Source organism: Cladophialophora yegresii (assembly GCF_000585515.1).
Source record: "Cladophialophora yegresii CBS 114405 chromosome Unknown aczIN-supercont1.2, whole genome shotgun sequence".
NCBI classification, from domain to species: domain Eukaryota; kingdom Fungi; phylum Ascomycota; class Eurotiomycetes; order Chaetothyriales; family Herpotrichiellaceae; genus Cladophialophora; species Cladophialophora yegresii.
In genome coordinates this window covers 1,318,770-1,339,468 of record NW_006913046.1, presented here as the reverse complement: position 1 = coordinate 1,339,468, position 20,699 = coordinate 1,318,770, and the positions used below count along the sequence as shown (strand labels likewise).

Genomic DNA, 20,699 nt, shown 5'->3' with positions numbered 1-20,699 from the left:
GGCAATACACGCAATAACCTCCGAAACGCCAATGCTCGCTATACCGATATCCTCATGATGCATGATAACAACCAACACAGCTGCAGCTTGGAATGCCGGACGGACACAGCCCAAGTCTGGCCGACACGGGCGCTGCGTAGCTATGTGCCACCGACAGGTCTGTGACGCAAAAACTTACACGACAACGATCCTGGAGCGGGCGTGGCGAAGGCGCAGCAGCTTCCGGGCCTGACACTCATTGACTCGTGGTCCGTCTTCCATGCGGATGTCCGCTGGCACCACCGTTCCCACTGCCGCTTGCGTTTGCATTTCCACTCCCATTGCCGCTACCGGGAGCATTCCCACCGCCACCCCCTCCTGCTGAGCTGGCTCCTCCTGCCGCACCCGTCGAGGCAGGAGTGGTGTTGCTCATAAGGGCAGCAGCGAGGCTAGCCGCAGGGCCATGCTGCCGCACCGCCCTTCGACTACCCGCCACCTGGGAGCTGGCACCCTTGAGCGCCTCTTCGATATAATACCCAAACACGAATCGGTAGAGGTCCCGAAGCCAGCCAAAGCCGTAGACACAGCTGGTCATGCCGCGCACGGCTCGGGCAAGTTCCACGGCGTTGACACGGCCTTGCTCGGCGATCGTACCTGCAACACCCAGATTGCGAAACGATGAGTCGTTCGCCACGGTTTTCCGGTAGTTGTCGAGTAGAGTGATTTGCCATGCCTGGGTGCCGAATGCCGTGTCTGGTAAGTTGCGGACGAAGTTGGGCAAGGAATTGACGTTGGGATCTGCTGATTGGCGCGTGAAACCTCGGCCGGTTGCGATCGCTGCTTTCACGAACAACGTCTTCAACAGGATGAGCGTCGGGTCTTCGCCCGGCGTACGGACTGTCGAAACGGTAGTAGCGGACATGGGGTTTGGACCGCCCTCCGACACGGCGGACGCCGGAAGGGAAAGTACCGAGGCGTTGGAAGACCATCTGTGGTTGATTGCAGGGTTGGCAGAATGGGGATTTCGCTGGGTCGGAGGGTTGGGTGAGAGTTGTCTGCTTTGGTTCGGGGCAGGTGTGGAAGAAGTAGACGAGGCCGAGGACATTTTGGAAGCTTCTTCTGCCCCAAGGACAAGGATGTTCGGAATAGGTGCTTCATCCGGGGAAATGGTGGTTACGGTGTCCTCGAAGATGGTGGTAGGTGTCTCGGGAAGCAGTCTAGGGTTGCCGTTCTCGTCAAGGGGTGCAAAGCCAGATCGTTTAGCTTGGTGGAATGCCTGAGTGAAGGTGGTCTGGCTTGGTCTCGGGGTCCCTCTTTCGGGGCGAATCTGGGTCCAGCCTTCCCTGAACAGGTCGCAAAGCTCCCAACAGGCTTGGATAGCGGAGCCAAGGAGTTCCGAGTCGGGTCGTTTGCCTTCGCGCCGGTTCTGCCTGAGACTGAACAGCATCTCGGCCAACGACCAGCAAGCTCGGAGTAAGGAATCTGTCTCGTCGGCCATCTTCGACTTCTGTTTCATCAGCCGGTGACACAGTGTAATGTAGAAATCCAGCGTCCTCTCCCGAAATGCCTCGGGCAGACTCCGGTCATGAGTGTTGAAGAGGTGATTGTTTAGTTCGAAGCTGACTCTAAGCACCGAGTCGGCCGTCTCGTTGTCGCGGACTCGGACTTCAAAAAGGGCCTGACAGAAATCACGACATAGATCCAAGGTAGGCCGGGAAGAGTTATGAGAAAACGCCTGCGAAGAGTGATCGTCTCTGGTGTCGTAGAGATTTTGACACAGTTTCCAGCAAGATTTCCACGCTTGTTCCTGCATGTCACCGCGACCAGAGAAGTTGAATATCCTCTCACGATGGATGTGGCTCAAGCTTGCCAGAGTGTTGCAGAGGGTCCAACACTCGGAAAGTGCATTGCGCAGGGCATTGATTTCAGCTTCAGCGTCACGAAGGAAGCGTTGTCCTATGTGACTTTCGGCTCCTGTCTCGTCGCTGCTGGGATGATCAGTGTCATCACCCTCGAGGATACCTCCCGTGTGTTAGTCACATCCGGATAAAAGTGCTCCAGTGATGCTTACTGGCAAGGCTCGAGCCTGGGCGGCTCAAGGAACCTAGATCTTGTCGAGTCTGTGCTCTTGGAGTCCGGGACCAGTCGTGGAGTGGAAAAGAAGGCAGGCTGGTCTGTAATGGAGTCGGAGGCATGGGGCCGTCATGAGTCTGTCGAGGTCAGGCCAACGTGAGCACCAAGACAACCTTCAAAGCTCACCCTGGCAGCTGATTTCGCGACAGGCGCAGCAGGTTTAGTGACGGTTGCCTCGGAGGCTTTGGAGGTGGTAGAGTCTGCTCTTGCTCTCTCAAGCTCTTTGCTCTCCGTTGTCTGGCTGTCTTCAGATTCGGCCTCTGGTTGGGGCGGCTCTTCTTCTCTGGGGAGGGACTGCGAGGCTTCTACATTCGGCTAAGAGTGCGTAAGTACGATCCAGAGGACTCTAGACAGGCGTGATATACAAATTTTCCAAACCCAGTTGGTATGTGGATGACCGACTGAGGCTCTTTCTCCTCTTCCAACCTTGTGCGGAACTGTTCGTCCAGAGCAGGACCCGTCTCGACCTAGACGTGTCATCAGCGAGAGAACACGCGTCGATCACCTCGTCATACCCTTAACGGTGTTGTGATGTTTTGCAAGGCCTCCTTTAAGGGGGACGTCACCGAAGGTCGTTGTTGCGCATGGAACGCCGCCGCAAATTCAGCCACCGAGCCTCGCTCTGTTCCCTCCTCTTCTACCTCTTCATCCACGTCCTCGAAGTTGGTGACGTCTGAAGCGACGGGAGAAGGGGCTACAGGGTCCTGCGGAGAGGTGATATAGTTCGCAGGTGGTGGCTTGAGCTGGTTGTCACTCGTGCTCTGGCTCTTGTCGGTCCCGGACCTGGTCAAGTCAGACACGTTGCACACAAGTGGAGGCAGGGCTATCGTACATAGGGAGGCCCGAATTTGCGTTTGCTCGAGGCCGAGGCGAGTCAGGGTGGTCCGGAAAGGGCGAGAATGGAGAGAACAATGGGTTTGTCGAAGGACTGAACCCCAGAGGAGCTCTGACAGCCATCATCTCTGCCGACGTCAACGGCGTGCGGCACAACCGACCGCAGCGATTGCAAGGTCAATCTGCGCCAGCAGCAAAATGGAAAGATGCCTTTTCGTTTGTAGGTGGACGGGCCAGAGTGAAAGGCGTAACAGAGACCAAAAGTGCGACGGACAAGGCAGACTACTGTAGAGCGCTGCTAGACTGCCAGATGTTTGGTAGATGCCGCAAGCAGTCGCATGGATTTGGTGCGGCCGCCGCAACGGTCGCGTGCGGCAATGCAAGTTGGCACAGGGATGTCAGTGTAGAGGTGGGTGGTATAGAGGGAGAGTGGAAGGGGCCACAACACGCCAGATCATGGATAAGCAAACGCGGAAGAGCACGTAGCTAGCGAGCAACAAGCCGAAGAACGTGGTTGAGAGTAATTGGAAGACGAGTATACGGGTGAAAAGTGGTGTATGTCAATAGAAAGGCTCTCAGGATGGAGGGGAGTTGGAGGGCGGAAATGGATACCTGGTGGTCTCGGCGGGGGCCTGATGTTCAGGATGCGCGGATGGCATAGCAGGCCGCCTGCAAGGGTGTTATTGAGGTCTTGCATATGATTTGGGCGAGCATGCATTGTCAGGCCCGCATTGCCAGCTATGCCCGTGCTGGACTAGAAGTATAGCTCCGAAGACAATATCGATGTGGTAGATGGAACAAAACTGGCGGACGCATGGGTCCAAGACGCCAGAGTCCACCGAGTCAGACTCGCGCCGCGCCTAGCTTGTGAGGTGAACAGTGCATTTTGTGATTCTACGCTTGTGGCAGATGGCGCCGCCGTTTCAGGAGGAGCAGCGCGTCGAGGGAGCATTGTGACTGGTAGGAAGCTGAGCTTGACAGAGGACTGAGGGTGCGAGTGCGGCTGCGAGATTCTGCAATAGGGCAGACGGCCCACTCATTGAGCGTATCCAGGCGGCCGGGGAATTTCTGATCCAGCAGCTTGGACCCAGACAAAGCCACGATGGGTGATGAAGGACCAGTAGGAAGAGAAAATGCGAAGGAAATGCCCCAGCCTGCCACGCGGTAGAGAGTAGCTTGAGAGTTCGGACGGTGATAAACGGGACGAGAGGTGCAGACAGAGCTGCAGAAGCGTGCAGATTGATCACCGGCGGAAGAGAGGTTGGCAGAGCGTGATTTGGCAGAGCACAGGATCTGGAGGAAGAGTGGATTCGCAATGCGCGAGGTGAACAGAAGATAAGCGCCGACTGAAGGGAAAAGAGGGTGCGGGAGGTCTGGCGCCGGCGGGCTCGGGTTCAATGGATGGAACCTAGATTGGAGAACGAACCTGGAGCTGAGCCAAAGAGGACGCGGAGAGGCTGCCCGTAGGTGAGGGATGCTTGCCAATCACGTCCCCACGCGAGCTGGCTCAGCGCTTACTTGCAGCTGGACGAACAGGAACGAGTGCTGACTGGTCGGTGCAAAAGTGCCCTTGGCTGAACTACTTCACGGAACACGATGAGCTGGGAAGCACGTCAAGGGAAAGGAAAGGCCAGGAGGAGAACAACACAGCAGGAACAAAGTGTTCTCATTGTAGTAGCACCCTCTAGTGCAAGGCATGCATGCTTCGACAACTGCGAGCATCTCGGCACGAGAACTACCGAGATCCAAGGAGACTCGTGCATACATCACGCCTGCTCAAGGAAGAAAGAGCCTCATCATCATTATTTGACCTCACGCCAAAAGAGCATTTCGCCCCCAACGCCATGCGAGAACAGAACCGCGACCCTGATGACCTGCGGGGCATCTTATCGAATGGTCATTTGCTTCGCCATAGCTCCGCCCTTGCCGACGCCGCCTTCTCTGGACGCTGCCGCGCTGACTCCTGCCTTGCGTTCAAAGACCTTCCAGAATTTTAGACTTTCATCAGCCGCTGTATTGCTTGTTAGCTTGGATCGCTTAGGTCGGGAGAATTATACGCAGACTTACCCGCCGTTGCCAGCATCTGTCCGTCGGGGCTCAGACAGCTGTGCAGGACCCGAGTCTCGTGTGCTGGGATTTCCACATTGCGGACCAAGGTGGGATAGCTCCAGATGCTCAGGGAGTTGTCTGGGAAGCCGCTGGAACTGACCAGCTCGCGGTAGTGATTGCTCCACTTGAGGCTGGTCACTTGGGATCCGGTGTCGATGCTGTTGACTCGTGCTCCTGTAGTCGTATTCCAGAAGTGAATGTGGCGGTCGTAGGAGCCACCCCCAGTCGCAAGGAGGTTCAACTGCCAGGGGCACCAGCTAAGTGCCTTGACAGCGGCGCGGTGGTTCTTTTTGGCGAACTTGGGCGCGGCCAATGAGCGGGCGTCCCAGATTGAGACCAAGTTATCATTTCCACCCGTTGCTAGTTGCGCGCCGTCGCTGCGCCATTCCAACCCACAGACCTCAGACGTGTGGGAGACGAGCTCGGCAACCTTATGTTGAGCAACGCGCACGTCATGGTTGAAGACGAGGCCGCTTCGCGCCCCGGTTGACAGGGTATGCTTGTTCCATCCCATCACACCGACCCGACTTTCATGGCCGAACATGCTTCGAAGCTTAGTGCCTTCTTCAACATCCCAGATCTGAACCTCGCCGGAACCAAGGCCCACACCAACATAGGCGCCATCGCCGGACCATTTGACGCTGCTAATGTATGTGTCGGGTGATGTCTCCAATAGGCAACTCACTGTGCCACTGTCGGCAGACCAGACGTACACATTTCGCTCCAGGCCAATGGCAACCTGGTTACCCGAGCTCCAGTCGAGCAGATTGAGGTAGTAGTCATCGACCAGGCCAGGTGCATCCAGCACTCTCTCTGGGGCAGATTGAATTCGTCGACGGAACTGTGCCGATTGAGCATTAGCTTGCTTGAGAGGTCGGTTATACTGTGATCGAAGATCAATCGGCTTGGAGGATTCGGGGGGAGCAGGCTTGAACTCGAGGATGCGTTGACTAGTGGAAATTCCACATGCGGACGCCAGTGATGATTCGTAAGCGGTCGAGTCAGGGTTGCTTCGGGTGTAGGAGGTGGTATTGTCATCTTCAAGACCAAGACCTTCTAGTGCCGTGGCGATGTCTGTATCTGCACCCCGAGCGGAAATGTCGAAGGCACTGGCACTGGCAGCATTTGCAAGGACTACGGACCCATCCGCAGTACGAGGTCGAGTGTTCTCATCAGGCTTGCCGCAGCCGGCAGTTGCGAGACCAGCACTGGCAGTCCGGTTAGGAATGAATCTGTCTGCGGCATTGTGTGGAAGTCTGATGGTTGTCTTTCCGACTCTTGATCTCAGTGCAGTTTCCTTCCTTGACTTTTCTCTTGATGGGGTGGCACCTGTGGCTGGCCCAGTCCCTGTAAGAGTCCAATCTGAGACACCGAGCTCTAGTTGCTTGGGAGACTGGCGTGACTTTGCAATGTTGGACTTTGGTGAGTTGGCGTAAGCGAACTTGGAGACCGACCTCGACATCGACTTGGAGAAGAATGTGGGGTCTGACTTGTGGATAGACTGCTCTTTCTGCAGCGGAGTGGAAGGTGATGAGGTTGTCGAGACATTGGACACGCTGACGGTTCTCTGTCTGGGAGATGGCGTGAGGGGCATGCGGCCACCTGCCGTTTTCGAGGAGAAGAGGCCATGATGGCTCTTGAGAGGTGTTGACAACGTTGACGCTGTGGCCATTGTGTCTGATGTGTGGTAATTTTGATCGAATAGGCAATCAAATGTTTCGATCGTGTCTGCTGTTCAACCGAGAATCAATCAAGACCTCGGAGGGGTTAGTAGTGGTTGTCGATTAAGCAATCAGAACTTGTCGAGAAAGTATCTGTGCCTTGGTATCCAGCAATTCAGTGATGGTCTCAAGATTCTCAACTGAATGGATCCTGAGATAGCTGTTGGTAATGGTTGTTGGTTAGTATGTCTCTCAGTGGTCGCTGATATTGTTGGATTGATTGGGTAACCGAGCAATGGTGCACGGCGAAGGCGATGCAGTCGGGGGTTCGACCAGATCTAGCTGATGCAAGTATGATCTAATGGACTGTATGCTATGCACGTGCAAGGATGTTTGCGTAGAGTGGGAAAGAGGTAAAGGAGGAAGTGAAGGGGCTGTGGTATGTAGAAAGGAAGAAGAAATGTCAACCTCAACCACCAAAGTTGAAGCTGAAGTACTTCTGATGTTTGGCCTGTGCAGCTGCCCAGCAACCACGGGCCCACCAGAGCTATGCCGCTTCGGGGTCGGAGCTCCCCGGTGGTCGTCATGCCGACGTGCGTCACCCACAAATCGGCAGAACCCGGAGTATTATTCCTCCAGGTCCGAAGGCACTGGCGCCAACATGAAACTTCAACCGTCGATCAATTCGTTCCCTCTCACTCCTTTCCCCTGTCACTCTTCACGGACCGGGTCGCAGCATCCATCTACTTAGCCTTGAGATCCTGTGCCTGCTTTCCACCATATGTGTACACACAGTAGGTCTACAGGGTCTTCCAGGCCCCAACATATCTTGTCTCGTTGATGAAAATCCTGCCACCGCGTACTCTTTTCGCGCCGAGTGTTCCTCCGTAAACGCCGTGCCTTCATCTGACCCAGGGATGGCCCAACCGTTAACTCCACAACCATATCTGTCCCAGAACTCACCCATACCGTCCAACAATTCCGCTGCCCTCTGGCACTTCAACTCTACGTCTCGAGCTTCGGGATCCGGCGCAAATACTCCTACTGGCAATACCTATCTCATGCCCACCAGTCCGGCCAAGCATGCCGCCGTCATGAAGGAGGGCTCCAAACCCAAGATCTCAAAGACCACCGGACAGAAACCAGCTTGTCTCGTCAATGCATCGGTGACCTACTGTGGAAATGATCAGATCTATGCCTTCGGCGGGTTCGACCAGTTCACGGATGAAGTCTACAATCACGTGCTGCGGCTAAACCTCAAGACGCTAAATTGGGCACTAGTGGATAATTATGGAGACATTCCTGGAGTCCGCATGGGCCATTCGGCCTCTCTCTACGAAGGCGACAAGCTGCTCGTCTATGGTGGAGAGAACGAACATCGGGAGTACTTGTCGGATGTGGTCATACTCAACCTTAAAGACCATCACTGGACCCAACCAGATGTTCAAGGCCCCATTCCCAAAGGACGAGCCCGACATGCTGCGGTCGTCTACGAAGACAAGTTGTTCGTTATTGGTGGATTGACTGGCGAGGCGAACTACATACTTGATGATATTTGCTACTTGGATCTGAAGACTTGGACGTGGTCAAAAACGTGGTCATTCGTCCAAAGGTTCGATCACAGTGCGTGGATATGGGGTGGCCGACTATGGGTGTTGGGTGGTCTCGGGGCGGACATGGAGCGCCCATCAGAGATCTGCTGGTTGGACCTCAAGGGAAGCCCTGCTCTATCGGGTTCAGGCAGACAATACTCCACCGTTGGCCGGATCCCTTCTTCTAGACACGATCCCTGGTTACACCCTAGCAGGGCCGACCGGATTGACACATACACGGCAAATTCAGGAAGCGTCCACATTCGTTCCACGAGACGGGAGAAGCCCACCGCCCCAGGTGCGATATCGACGCTCAAGTTCGTGTCAGGACCGCATGTCCCACTACAGTCTTCTGGCACCCACTTCCACGTCTGCTCGTCTGGAGCTCTCCTTGACTTCATCACTCCATCATCAACAATCCGTCACATCGAATGCAACCTGTCATCGCTAGAGCTGGACTCATTGAGATGGCAGAGATTGGTAGAAGGTCCCGAGCTATTCCAACCGGGGCACAAATGGCATTATTGCACCATCAACGAGGACGGCACTAAGGTCTGGCTCCTCGGGTCTCCTGGCGATGACACCACCGGTGCCAACCAGGAGCTCCAACTGAGTGAAGTCCTGGCCGTCGACCTGAAGCGATACGGCCTGCTGGGCAACCTGGACGCCACGCTCTCGGAACAGAATCGCATCCTCGCCTCCGAACGACAGACAACCCACGCAGTCGGAGGCGTCGCTTCTGGTCTTGGCTTCGACCTCGCCACCATCTTCGACCAAGCCACCGAAACTGGCAGCATGAGCGACTTCACCATCACAGCCAACAATACCGAAGACGACGACGATACCATCTCCGAAGCCGACTCCCAGCTCCGTTTCTCCACCAACACGACTAGCAGTCAAGTCTTTGTGTCCGAGAACTCCCCAGTCTCCCAACCCATCTACGTGCACAAAATGATCCTGCAAGCCCGCTGGCCGCACTTCAAACGCCTGTACGCGTCCAAGATGCTCGAGTACCAGACTTCGCGTCTGCACATCCCGGAACCGTACTCTGTCGTCCGCGCGTTCCTGTACTACCTCTACACCGACAGCATCGCCCCGCACCCGGAGTTCTGCCGCGACCTCACAGACGTGGCCGGCATGCTCGTCATGGCGAACCTCTACGACATGCCGAAACTGCGCCTCCTGTGCGTGAACCGCCTGTCCCGCGAAATCGACATCGAGCACGCGGCCGTGATCTGGGAACGCGCCGGCCGCACCGAGGAAGACTGGCTCAAAGCCCGCGCCGCCCGGTTCTGCATGATGAATTGGGGCCGCATCGTGCGCACCGAGGGGTTTAGGTCTCTAAGCCGCACGAGCCTCATGGAGCTTTGCGAGGTCGTGGGCATGGAAGGTCGCGTCGTGGACGGAGATGAGATGGAAGAAGGTGAGGCTGGGAACATGCTTGGTGCGCCAGGGGGCAGGTATCGTCGCCGGAGCCACAGAACGAGTGGCGAGGCCGAGGAGACCGAGGCCGACGATGAAGATGGCATGGATATGAACTGAAATTCCAGCTGTTTCCAGGTGAACGGTGCTGCAGACGCTGGCGAATGAAGGAACAGCAGAGTTGACGTGTTGTTATCCGAGAACAGAGACAATCGAGAAGACGACAGCCTGGCTTGGCTGATTCTGCAGCAGAAACCGGGATCCTGCAGGGCATGGCAGGGCAAACTCGGGGTTGCAGGTGAAGACATGAGGCCGGTCCCCGGGTCGAATCTGCTACTGGGAAGTTGAAGATGGGACGAAAACTAGCAACACGATTCCGGGTCGGAAATGCACTACACTAAAGTTGAGGCGCAGGAACAGCATAGCATGGCAGGGAACAGCATAAAGGATGAAAATGGGAACCACAATTTGCAAGCGGGCTGGCGAATTGAACTGGGGCTTTCTGCTCTTCACGGTGATAACATTAGGGTGCGATACTCGGATTAGCGGTGTGCGTTCTCGGTCAGGCGTGGAAGAAGAAGTTGAAAAAAACCGGGCAGAGACATTTCTCATGTGTAGAGAGTACAGTCTGAGACGATAGCGAGGGCGTTGAAGTGTACTTGTATCAGAACTTCAGACTTGATATGTGGTTCTACCCGTCGAGAGGCCGGACAGGTCTGACTTGTGTCCATGCCTTCTGAGTGTGCTTCGTCAATCGATGTCCACGGTGTCGCCGTCGAGATCCGCGGCTACATACAGCGTCGAAAGCAATCAACCTGCTTGCGTCTCATGGCTCGACCTTCTAGTCAATATTCCGTCCCTGGGAGACCACGGCGCAAGTCTGCGGGTATGACACCACAAGAGAGCTCCCAAGAAGATTTTCGGGTCTTTTTGCTTCGAGATCTGTTCTTCCGCAGTCGTGTCAGAGCCTTGAGAGGGTTTGGAATAGGTGGCACGATCCGCGGTGGTTTCATGTCTCTTGATTCGTGGGATGCCGGTGAAGAAGAGAAGTCTATTTGCCGCTTGGACCTGTGGCTTCTTGGAGTGGGAAGGGCTCGTCGCAGTTCCCGTCCTGGTATCTTTGATCGCTTTGATCTACGTTTCGATTGACCTCATGTGCCTCTCGGCCCCGACCGCAAAGGTCACGGCTCGTTGTTAAAGGCCCGACGTAAGACCAATACTGTCTGATCTTGAGCATTGGGCTTCTTATCTCTTCTTCCCACCCGGTCTGGGCTTCACCTCCTCGGGTTGCACACCATGTAACATGATCTTGTTGGGTGTTTGCGGTGTATTCTTCTGGTAACCCTGACTCCAATCATAGCACATTGCATATGCAAACACAGTCCCTTGTCGATTGAAAGCCGTGGCCGTGATCGGCGATCCCACAGCGGGATATCCCTTCAATCTGTGCTTCGCATTGCCATCCCAGAAATGGAATGTGCCATCACTTCCCGCGGTTGAAAACGTGCCGTGTATGGGGTGGAAAGAAATCGCATTGACGGCGTAGACATTTGCGAGGTCTCGGTTGGGACCTGTCGTTGGCGTATCTCGGTGGCATTTGAAGCTGAAATTGTTGTCTGCGGACTTCTCTTCGACGTACTGAATGGCGCAGCGACCCTCGATACTGCCCACTGCAAAGCCTGTCGCGTCGGTGAAGCAACTAACTACCCTTGTCTGGAATTTCAGTGGGCTCTGGACTGTCTTGTAGAACTTCGAAGGATCGTTGAAGCCAACGATGTTGATATAGCGATCCGCCGTGCCGATAACAAGCAACTGATTCTTCACGTCCATAGAGTAGACTCGATCTTGACATTGCAGTGTTGCAACGGGGTTTGGTGTTCGTAGGTCCCAGTATTTGACCGTCTTGTCCCAGGAACCCGTTATTAGGACGGCGGAATTGTTGATCGTGGCAAACCGGCAGCATCGGACAGGCTGTTCGTGCGCGATGAGGGTCGTGGGAGTCGAGGTGCCAGAGCCTAGGTCCAGCAGGCGGAAGGTTTTGTCGGCGCCGCACCCTGCTACTTTGGATCCATCCTGTACACAAGTCAGCATGCTGTTTCATAGGCTGAATGGCCGTCTACTGTACATCTGACCAGGCGCAATTAAGGACCGGCGCCTCGAAATCCATTGAGGCCTTGCCTTCACTTTGGCCCTGCTCGTTGACCTGATATATCCTCACTTTCTTGTCCCATGACGACACTGCCAGAAATTCACCCGTAGGAGAGAACGCAAGATGCGAGGTGCTGTCTTCGGGTGGTTGTACTAATGCGACATCCTTCGAAAGGTCTCCGGTTGTGCTTGTCGTGGTGGATGGGGCCGCGCTACCAAAGAGCCCGGACATACTGCCCGGGTTGTTATTCTTCTAAAAGCTTTGACTCAGGTGATAGAGGAGATGCAGAGCCGCAGAAGTTGCTGAGATAACAGAAGAACCGAGTCGCAGATACCTTCAAGCGCGTAAGAGGCAGTTGCGACAGGCAGACTCCCTCGGAGAGCAACGCGTGAGTTCGCAAGTTTGATGTCGTGGCTGTAGTTACAGCCTGCCGTACTCGGATCTAGCCGGGCTTGGGCGGAGCAAAACCACCCTCGAGCAGCCTTCATAGCCGGCGGCCTTCCTTCCCCTTACGGTTGGAGCTTTCCCTTTCTAAGGTCCTCAATTTGGCTTGGCGCAGACGCTGGCCGGCTCTTGACGATTTGCACCAGGTTTGTCTGTCTGATTCTCGTTTGAATGTATCTGAAATGAGTGACTACGGAGTACTATCAAAGAGAACGTTGAATATAATCCCTCTTGTGGAATGTGCGACACGGGGTTGGAACATACACAGCCTCCACACACCCGTCACTCTCGCATTACTCTCCTCGTCACTTGACGCCGAAAGGCAATTCAATTCCTCGTCTCGAGCTTCGGCTGAGTCAAAGCAGCAACAATGACCGGCAACACACTCACTATCTCCCCAAGACCCGCGTAAGCAGGCGGAATGCGAACCTTGACAAAAGCCCCGGCCGCCAGCAAGATCGCTAGGACGTTGTACACAGCTGACCATACGAAGTTGAACGTGATTCGTCGAAAGGCTGCCTTCGAGACATCAAGCAGACTGACCACACCGTCGAGACTGTGAAGAAGGACAACATCCGCTGTGGCACGGGTGACATCTGATGAAGACTCGATCTGAACACCCACGTGAGCTTGTGCCACAGCGATCGCGTCGTTTGTTCCGTCCCCACAGAAGAGTGTAGTCTTTCCAGCTTCCATGAGCTGGCGCACATATTCTTGCTTCTCCGAGGGTGTTCTTTCTGCTGCGACGTACTCCCGAGGAACGCCAATATCGGTGGCGACATCTTCGACTACCCTGCGAGCATCACCACTCACGATGTGGACGGCAATGTTGCGGCGTTGGAGTTCTCGAACCACCCCTGCCGCCCTTTCTCGAAGCCGGGCCTTGAAACCAAAAATTGCAACCTGATGATCGCCAATCATGACACACAGCATTGTCAGCCCTTGAGCGGCAAAATCGAGGACCGGAGTTGTCTCGCCGAGATTGAGCCACTTCGCGTTACCGGCACGAATCGTCAATCCCTGCCATTGCGCTTTAACGCCGCACCCCGGTATGGAGGCAAGCCCATGGATCTCGATGTTCTGTAACCCACGTCCGTCAAGGGCTCTTGCCACAGCTTCGGATACCGGATGTTTAGTTCCCCTAACCATGGCCATGATGATGGATAGCACGACGTCTTCGGTGGCCTGATTCGTGGGAATGATCATCTCCGCGACGACCTCGAGACTTGGTTCAGTGAGCGTGCCTGTCTTGTCGAAAACCACGTCAGTGACTTTGAAACCACGTTCGATGACATCTGCAGTCTTGATGATCACCCCACCGCGAGCAGCTACACCTCCGGCAACCACTAAGACCATGGGTACTGCAAGTCCCAGCGCACAGGGGCAGCTGATGGCCAAGACCGCGATGCAATAGCCTACCGCGGTCCCGATGGCATTACCAGCGGGTTGTTTTCGAAGCTTCAGCACAACGACAACCCAAATGATCAAGACGATAACGGCTGCCGTGCAAACCACTGGGACGAAATATCCGGCTACCTTATCAGCCAAATCCTGTACGTGCGGCTTGGACCCCTGCGCCTTCTCGACCAGGTTGGCGATGTCGGTGATAGTGTTTCTTCCTGGCAAGCGCGACACCCGTGCTACCAGCCTGCCGCCGCCGTTGATGGTGCCTGAGACGATGGATTTTCCAGGAGTCTTGAACACGGGAAGGCTCTCCCCCGTGAGCATCGACTCGTCTACCTCGCTGGTTCCTTCAAGCACTTCAGCATCGGTGACGATTCGGGAGTGCGGTAATATTTCAATGCTGTCCCCATATTGAAGCAGACGAGCATCAATCTCGACGGCATCGCCTGTTCTGTGGTCAATGAACATGGCCGTGGACGCCTGCAGCGACCTCAAGGAGACTGCCTCCACGGCTCTTTTGCGAGCCCAGGCTGCAAGCACCCGGCCAAGCAAGATCAATGTGATCAGTAAAGTGCTGGTTTCGAAGAAAGGTTTAGTCTCCAGCTCGACGCCGGCAAAGAAGAAACCGCTTGCTACAATGGAATAGAAGTATGCGGCGGTAATGCTTATCACCACAAGCATGTCCATCTCCACCACCTTGTTGTAGATCAGGGACGACACGGCAGGCATATAAAACTCTGACACCGCAATTGCTTGAACCATCGTGGCGAGGATCACAGCGATTATCAAGGTAGTATGCTCGGAAATTCCAGAAGGACGTCCCCATTCGAGTACAACAACTGGCGTTGTCAGGATGAAGGCCGCAATCGTCAATGCCACGACTCGAATTAGCCTTCTCTTTCCTGTATCGGCCATGGATTTGGTGCGTGGAGGTCCGAGCTGGGCACCGGTGCCGGCAAGGACTTCTCTGGCACCAACGACGCAAGGGTCATAGCTAATCTCGTAAGTCGTCTTCGAAAGCTTTTCGCAGTGGTCCACCCCTCGAGGTAAATGGGCGCAAAACTCGGTTGCCTCTGTCGCGTTCATGGTGACGACGATGCTCTGCGTGTCGGAGGAGAATGGTGTCAACTTGTATCGAGTGGCTTGTTGGGCACTGCGGATCACGTTGGCCAGAGTGTTGACCTCGTTGTCGAGGTCGAATTCAGCAGTCCCGTTGATGAAAATCACGTTGACGTTCCTGATGCCCGCCACGTCATACAGCGCTCGCGTCAAGTTGTTTGCACAGCCAGAACAGTCCATTCCTGTGACGTTGAGGAGGATATGTGACAGGCCTGCTGCCTTCTCGATATCCAATGCAGTCATTTTCGCACCGTCCCTAGGCCCGCGTCTTATGTTATCGAAATCCTGACTGTTGTCACAGCACTCGATCTTGAACTGTGCTGATGCTGACTGCACAGATGGTATCTTTGGCCGGCAGCGGGTTGAGACGGACTCGAGGCGCCTCGGGTCAAGGTGATGTCTGCGCAAGGTTCCGGGTGCAGTGACGCCGCCACTTGAAGACCTGAGGCAGCACGACTCAACTCTTGCGGCCGAAACAAGAATGTTCCGACAGATGCACCGAGCCGATTGAAGGTATGCAGCATATTTTTCCATGGCGGCCTTCAGGTGGGCGTTGCAAGGCTCATCAAGATGACTTCCATCCTCCCCATGAGCATGGTCATGTTGTGCGTTGATACCGGAACGGTTTCCTGTCTTCTGCTCGGCAGCAAGAGGTTGAGCAGAGCTGCACCTCCCCTGACAGGAATTCTTCTCGATTTTGTTGCTGGCTGGATCGCTGGGACACGCCTCCTGCTGGTCGGCGCACGCCATGGAGCACTCGAAGGCTGCTGCGGCCTTGATGCAGGTTTCTGCAAATCTCTGTCAGCGGAAGGTCACTGCAAAGTGCTGGCTCAGTACCATTGCATCGATCATCCTCGCTACAGTGGTCTCCCGCGCCTTCCTCGGCTGACGGACTACAGTATGCATCACCACCATACCCATCCGAAGTTGAAGGCTTTGCCACCGAGCCACCACAGCAATCATCTGGGCCGGTGACACTTTCCTTTGAGCAGCAGGTCATCTTTACAAGGATCAAGATCTTTGGGTCGTGCCAGAGAGCCGGACGACTATGAGGCTCTCAACTGGTAAGTGATAGAGTTGATGTTGCGAATGGAAGTCTCCTCGCCGGTTATCGGACGTCATTTTACGGTGCCACGAATCTGGTTGCAAGACGTTTCTCGGCTGGACTTGGCAACTCGAGCTCTATCTCATGTGTTGCACTAGGGGCGTGATTTGACACAGTGATACAGTCTTCCGCCCGCGCTACTCCTGGCCAACTAAGCCAAGCCCTGTGCAGTCTAGTCGTCAATGCACGCTGTTTTATCTCGAGTACATTGAGACCCGCACCCAGGCCAGCTCAGACTGGTCCAGGGGGGAGTCATTCTTTTCTCTGGGACAGGAGCCGTTCGCGCAGGGTAACGGATGGTGGTCTGCTCTTTGATGGGATGATTCGATGTGGTCAGGTTCGATGGCCATGGCAAGCCCATATTTTGAGAAGCAGATGGTGTACGGCTGCCTTCGAGGCATGAATGAAGTGAAGTGCGACGATCACGTGACAGCTTCTGTCACACATTTTATAGTGTTTGTCCCACCGTAATCGGTCCGGAGGAGCACCGGACCACTCACGTGATAAACTACTACGTCATAGACAACAGGCAATTGTTAGAAATCTCTCAGATTGTGGAAGATGTCAAGCTCGCATCACCTCTTGTATGCTTCAGGTCATGAGCAGAAGTTGAAAATCACATCGACGCCAATCTCTTTCTACCTTGTCTATTGATGATTGCAACCTAGATCTACAAGGTTTGACTCGTTCACGAGCCATCACTTCAATGCATCGTCATAACGCGCGAATCCATACCGGAGGTGTATCAAATTCCGCCTACCGTGTCTAGATCTGGTCAAGACAATAGCTAGCTATAAAATGCGGCAGTGGCTCCCAATTCAGTGAGGAAAAGTCATGAGGACTACCTCATACAATTTCAGATCCAGATGGTATTGGGCCACCAGTACTGGACAAAATCTCGCTGCTGAACGCTTTGCAGCCTACGCACGGCTGCGGCGTGGCTGTCCGACATTAGAAGCACATGCTCACCCACGAGGAGCAGTTCTATGGCTGACGGGTCGCCCCAGTGCTCCAGCTGCGTATCCCCTATCATCAGCCGGCAGTTGATGACCCCTTCTCTGACCTGTCGCTTCCGACTGTCACCCACAACCTTTTCCAGTAAAGCCAAGCATTGGAAAGTTCAAGTCGGAAGTGTGGGCTATCGGTGGGCGCTGATTTGCTATATCTAATCAACGACCGCGCGGTACATGTCTTGCGCAACCCCGCACAAGGTCTGCCCTCAAAATGGGTACTATCCAGCGTCGCTCCACCGACACGACCTGAATTGATCTTCATCCACTACAAGTCGTCTGGGGTTTACACATGGCGAAGCCCAACTTCCAAACAGCGAGTCACGCATATGGGTATCATGCGTGGCCCTCTTGTCGTCTCAATGCCCTCCTTCAGCCACAAGATGGTGCGATGACATTGCAGATCCGGGGAAGAAACGCCGTGCCACTCCAGTGGCTTCAGACCAACGCCGTTCCTAACCACAGTCCCAAAAAGAGAAATCATCAAGTTCTAGAGCCGGGTCATGCGATCCACGATGGCCCATGAGAGTGCTTTCAGTCGTCGCCGGAGATCGAGGTCTAACTGTTCGTACATGACTGTAGACAGAGGCGCCCTCATCTCGCAATCGAGATCCATACTCTCCTGTGTCTTTCCGCCTTCTCCGCTCTCCTGTGTTACTGACTGAGACTTGAGTTTTTCCACAAGTTGCGCAATCAGATGGCGCAAGCGATGCAGCTCGCCGAGGACAATGCGTCGGGCCATGTGTTGGGGATCACTTCTTTCCATGCTGTAGTTATCCACGAGGCCGGCAGGGCTGGGGATCGCCGACTCTAATTGCGGCATCGGGCGCGCGAGACTGGGCTGTGGGAGGTCTTGCAGATTAGGGTCCTTGCACGCAATCGCGGCGTACAGGCTCAGCATTTTGAAGATGACGAATGAGATTATGGCGAGGAGACAGCCGTCGTGGTAGTTGGGGCAGTTCAAGATGGCGCTCACCGCGTTGATTGTGACCTTGTTCTGTTCGACCACGTCCAGAACCACTCGGAGGATCGTGACGTTATCCAGATCGAGTATGGCCCAGGTATTGCAGACGGTTGACGACAAAAGGGATAACCGTGTGATGAAACTTGTCGCTTCGGCGAGGCAGGAACACGACGTTTCGGTCAGTTCCAGCTCTGGGAACGCGGTATTCCAAGCCGCAGCATTGGGTGAGGAGAGCGCCAAAAACTCCGGCACGGTACTTTCGAGGTTGGGCAAAGCAGTCGAAAAACTGTCATGCCTGTTACATCCGCCACCGTCATTGCTATCGCAGCTCGCGCTGGCGCTGCTGAGACTGCCACAGCTGCAATTGCTGGCCCCGCCATCGACATGGCTTGACAACAGCTCTGCCGTGTTGAGAAAATTGAATTCGGGTCCGTCGATGGTGAAAGAAACATCCGAGGCTGTGTCCAGGTCGACGAAGGTCGTGGGAAGAGATTGGTTGAGCATGACAAGTTGTTCGTTCAGCTTGTCTGTAGAGCTGGGCCCGGTGCCGCCCTGTAGCGACTGCGTTCTCTGCGGTGGACGTGGTCGGCCCGTGCTGGAGTTGGTAGAGCCTTCATTGACACTTGACCGACTGCCAGGCTTTCTGCCGGCTCGTTTGATGGCCACGTACTCACAGGTCAAGCCTCGTTTGGCACAGCGGTGGCAGGTCGGCTTCTCCTTGGTGCACCGCAACTTGGCCGAAGCACAAGCATCACAGCTGTTACGCAGCGGAAGCTCCAGTACGACAGTGGGACCGGAGTTGGCGGCATGGGCCGTTGAAGGTGGATTGGTGGCGGCCATGTTAGAGTGTATAAATGGGGAAGGTCTTGGCTTAAGCAGAGAGAGATCGAGATCCAGGTGAGAGTTGTCCGATGCCAACAGTTTCTTCTTATTTAACCGGTGTAATCAAGATCATGCAATACGAGTACCGGTCTGGGAGGTCAGCGCTAACTAGGACGCCAGTCAGCAGGACAGGTACTTCATCGACCGTGGACAGAGGCGACATGCTGCTTGGTGGTGATAATCTAATCTGGCCCTCAGAGCTCTACACGATAGACTCAGCTGATTCGTCGACGAGGTCTACCACCAATGGCCCCATTGCCGGATGATGTTAAGCTTATGCAAGGCGCCTCAAGCTTTTGCTTGTGCGCCCCTGCGCCAAGAGCTCGATAAGGTTTGCACCCCACGTCCTCGCGGATCGACCGAATCATCGTGATCGTGGGGAATGTCGGCGGGATTATGGGGCTCGGGGACAGTCAGCATGGACCGGCTAGGGAATCCCCCGAGTTCGGGTGCTATCATATGTTAATCACCCGAAAGGAAGGTGACATTCCACACTCTGGCTTTGAGGGCCTCCGGGTAGTGCATGCATGCTCGCCAACGACACGCCTTGCACACCATGGGCAGGATCTATGACTTCCATGAACGTTCGTTCGCCCCACGTGGCCCTTGTTAGCCGTCTGGTCCTTGTGGTCCTTGCCACTGCATGTCTTGGCCACTGACTCGATCCTTCGAGACCCTTCATGTTCCCAGGATGATCTCGAGAGGTGTGGAGAAAGAGGTACTCGCTGGTACCAGTCAGGTATCCGGAGATACGGCAATGATAAAGAATCGTCTGCAGGAGCCTCCGTTTACGCGCCGTGCTGCGCAGACTAGCAAAGCCTTGCATTCGCAAGCTCTCGCAACAGAAGACGCTTTGAGATATGACCTACCTCTAGTCGATCCTACTGGGTACCTCGTAGCCCTCTTCAGTACTTACGAAGTACAGTCTTGTACACCCTGTACTGATCCGTCTGACATGTGGCAAGACCAGGAAAAGTCACTGTTCCAGATGGGACTGCGCCATTAGCACAGAACGCAGTAGCTCGCTGCGCCTGGTATAAGCAGCGGTTGACTGTGGAGCCTGAGGAAATCGCACCCGGTGGGATCTCCTTCGCAAGATCCCATCGGCTGCTGTTTCCTGCTGGCACCTGTATACCCATACCCCGGGGGCCAGAACAGATAACTTACCGGCCATGAGAGCTCAATGGCCGTTCGATGGGCCAAGGATAGAGACATTCGGTTTTAGAGTTCTTGTCGATCCGGGCCGGTGACACTTGGAGACGTTTCCCGCGGCAACGACATATTGAACAGACCGTGCCACGTAATTCAATGGCCAGGCGAGAACGTGTGGAGTTCTGAGTAGCCGACTCATGAATGGCCCGACCCTATACGCCGTGTGCGGGCGATCTGTCGTGAATGTGCCGAACTTCCACCAATCCCGATAAGCCATGCAGGGCGACAATCACTTGCAGGATCAACGTCTACAGTATCCCAATGCGGCAAGGGGGTGCAATAAGGTATGGTGTTTGATAGAGTTCCAGCAGAAGCAACGACAAGCAATGACCAGCTTCGCGAAGGGGGGCTCCCCTAGATAGGCGGATGGCGACATGCTCGTGCTTGCTTGCGAGGAATGGAACGATTCCTCTTGGCAAACCCTTGGACCGAATGGGAAAATGGATAGCGCCTGCCAAACCAGAGCCAAGACCTGCATGATTTCTGCCAGGAAGCCTCGATGGTCTGTGTTTGAATGAACAGGTATGGGCCAGAAATACCCGGTGGTTGTGTCGGGCTTGATCAATCATCATCTCAATCCAATGCAAATGACCCGGCCCGACGGCGCGCAGGGGCCCTGGTGGGACTCGTGCAGTTGAGACACGATTTATGCCAGGCTTTTCCTGACACAAAGAAACCTG

The 20,699-nt window shown here is 54.9% G+C and overlaps 6 protein-coding genes across 6 annotated transcripts; 1 reads left to right on the top strand and 5 right to left on the bottom strand.

Moving 5' to 3' along the window:
• Window positions 1-235: 235 nt before the first annotated feature.
• A1O7_02411 (uncharacterized protein) lies at window positions 236-3,069 on the bottom strand (the record flags this gene model as incomplete). The annotated part of the gene is made up of 6 exons (XM_007756443.1): window positions 236-2,001; window positions 2,051-2,189; window positions 2,239-2,427; window positions 2,478-2,579; window positions 2,628-2,895; window positions 2,945-3,069. The coding sequence occupies 6 exons, from the start codon at window positions 3,067-3,069 to the stop codon at window positions 236-238; spliced, it is 2,589 nt and encodes an 862-aa protein (XP_007754633.1).
• Window positions 3,070-4,832: 1,763 nt separating this feature from the next.
• A1O7_02410 (cell division cycle 20, cofactor-APC complex) lies at window positions 4,833-6,727 on the bottom strand (the record flags this gene model as incomplete). Its single annotated transcript, XM_007756442.1, has 2 exons — window positions 4,833-4,957; window positions 5,014-6,727. 2 exons carry the CDS (start codon window positions 6,725-6,727, stop codon window positions 4,833-4,835), a joined length of 1,839 nt encoding a protein of 612 aa, XP_007754632.1.
• Window positions 6,728-7,633: 906 nt separating this feature from the next.
• A1O7_02409 (uncharacterized protein) lies at window positions 7,634-9,850 on the top strand (the record flags this gene model as incomplete). The annotated part of the gene is made up of 1 exon (XM_007756441.1): window positions 7,634-9,850. The coding sequence occupies one exon, from the start codon at window positions 7,634-7,636 to the stop codon at window positions 9,848-9,850; it is 2,217 nt and encodes a 738-aa protein (XP_007754631.1).
• A 1,125-nt stretch (window positions 9,851-10,975) lies between these two features.
• On the bottom strand, window positions 10,976-12,110 carry A1O7_02408 (uncharacterized protein; the record flags this gene model as incomplete). The annotated part of the gene is made up of 2 exons (XM_007756440.1): window positions 10,976-11,803; window positions 11,856-12,110. The coding sequence occupies 2 exons, from the start codon at window positions 12,108-12,110 to the stop codon at window positions 10,976-10,978; spliced, it is 1,083 nt and encodes a 360-aa protein (XP_007754630.1).
• A 540-nt stretch (window positions 12,111-12,650) lies between these two features.
• Window positions 12,651-15,089, bottom strand: A1O7_02407 (uncharacterized protein; the record flags this gene model as incomplete). Its single annotated transcript, XM_007756439.1, has 1 exon — window positions 12,651-15,089. The coding sequence occupies one exon, from the start codon at window positions 15,087-15,089 to the stop codon at window positions 12,651-12,653; it is 2,439 nt and encodes an 812-aa protein (XP_007754629.1).
• Window positions 15,090-17,451: 2,362 nt separating this feature from the next.
• Window positions 17,452-18,765, bottom strand: A1O7_02406 (uncharacterized protein; the record flags this gene model as incomplete). Its single annotated transcript, XM_007756438.1, has 1 exon — window positions 17,452-18,765. The coding sequence occupies one exon, from the start codon at window positions 18,763-18,765 to the stop codon at window positions 17,452-17,454; it is 1,314 nt and encodes a 437-aa protein (XP_007754628.1).
• Between the last annotated feature and the right edge of the window lie 1,934 nt (window positions 18,766-20,699).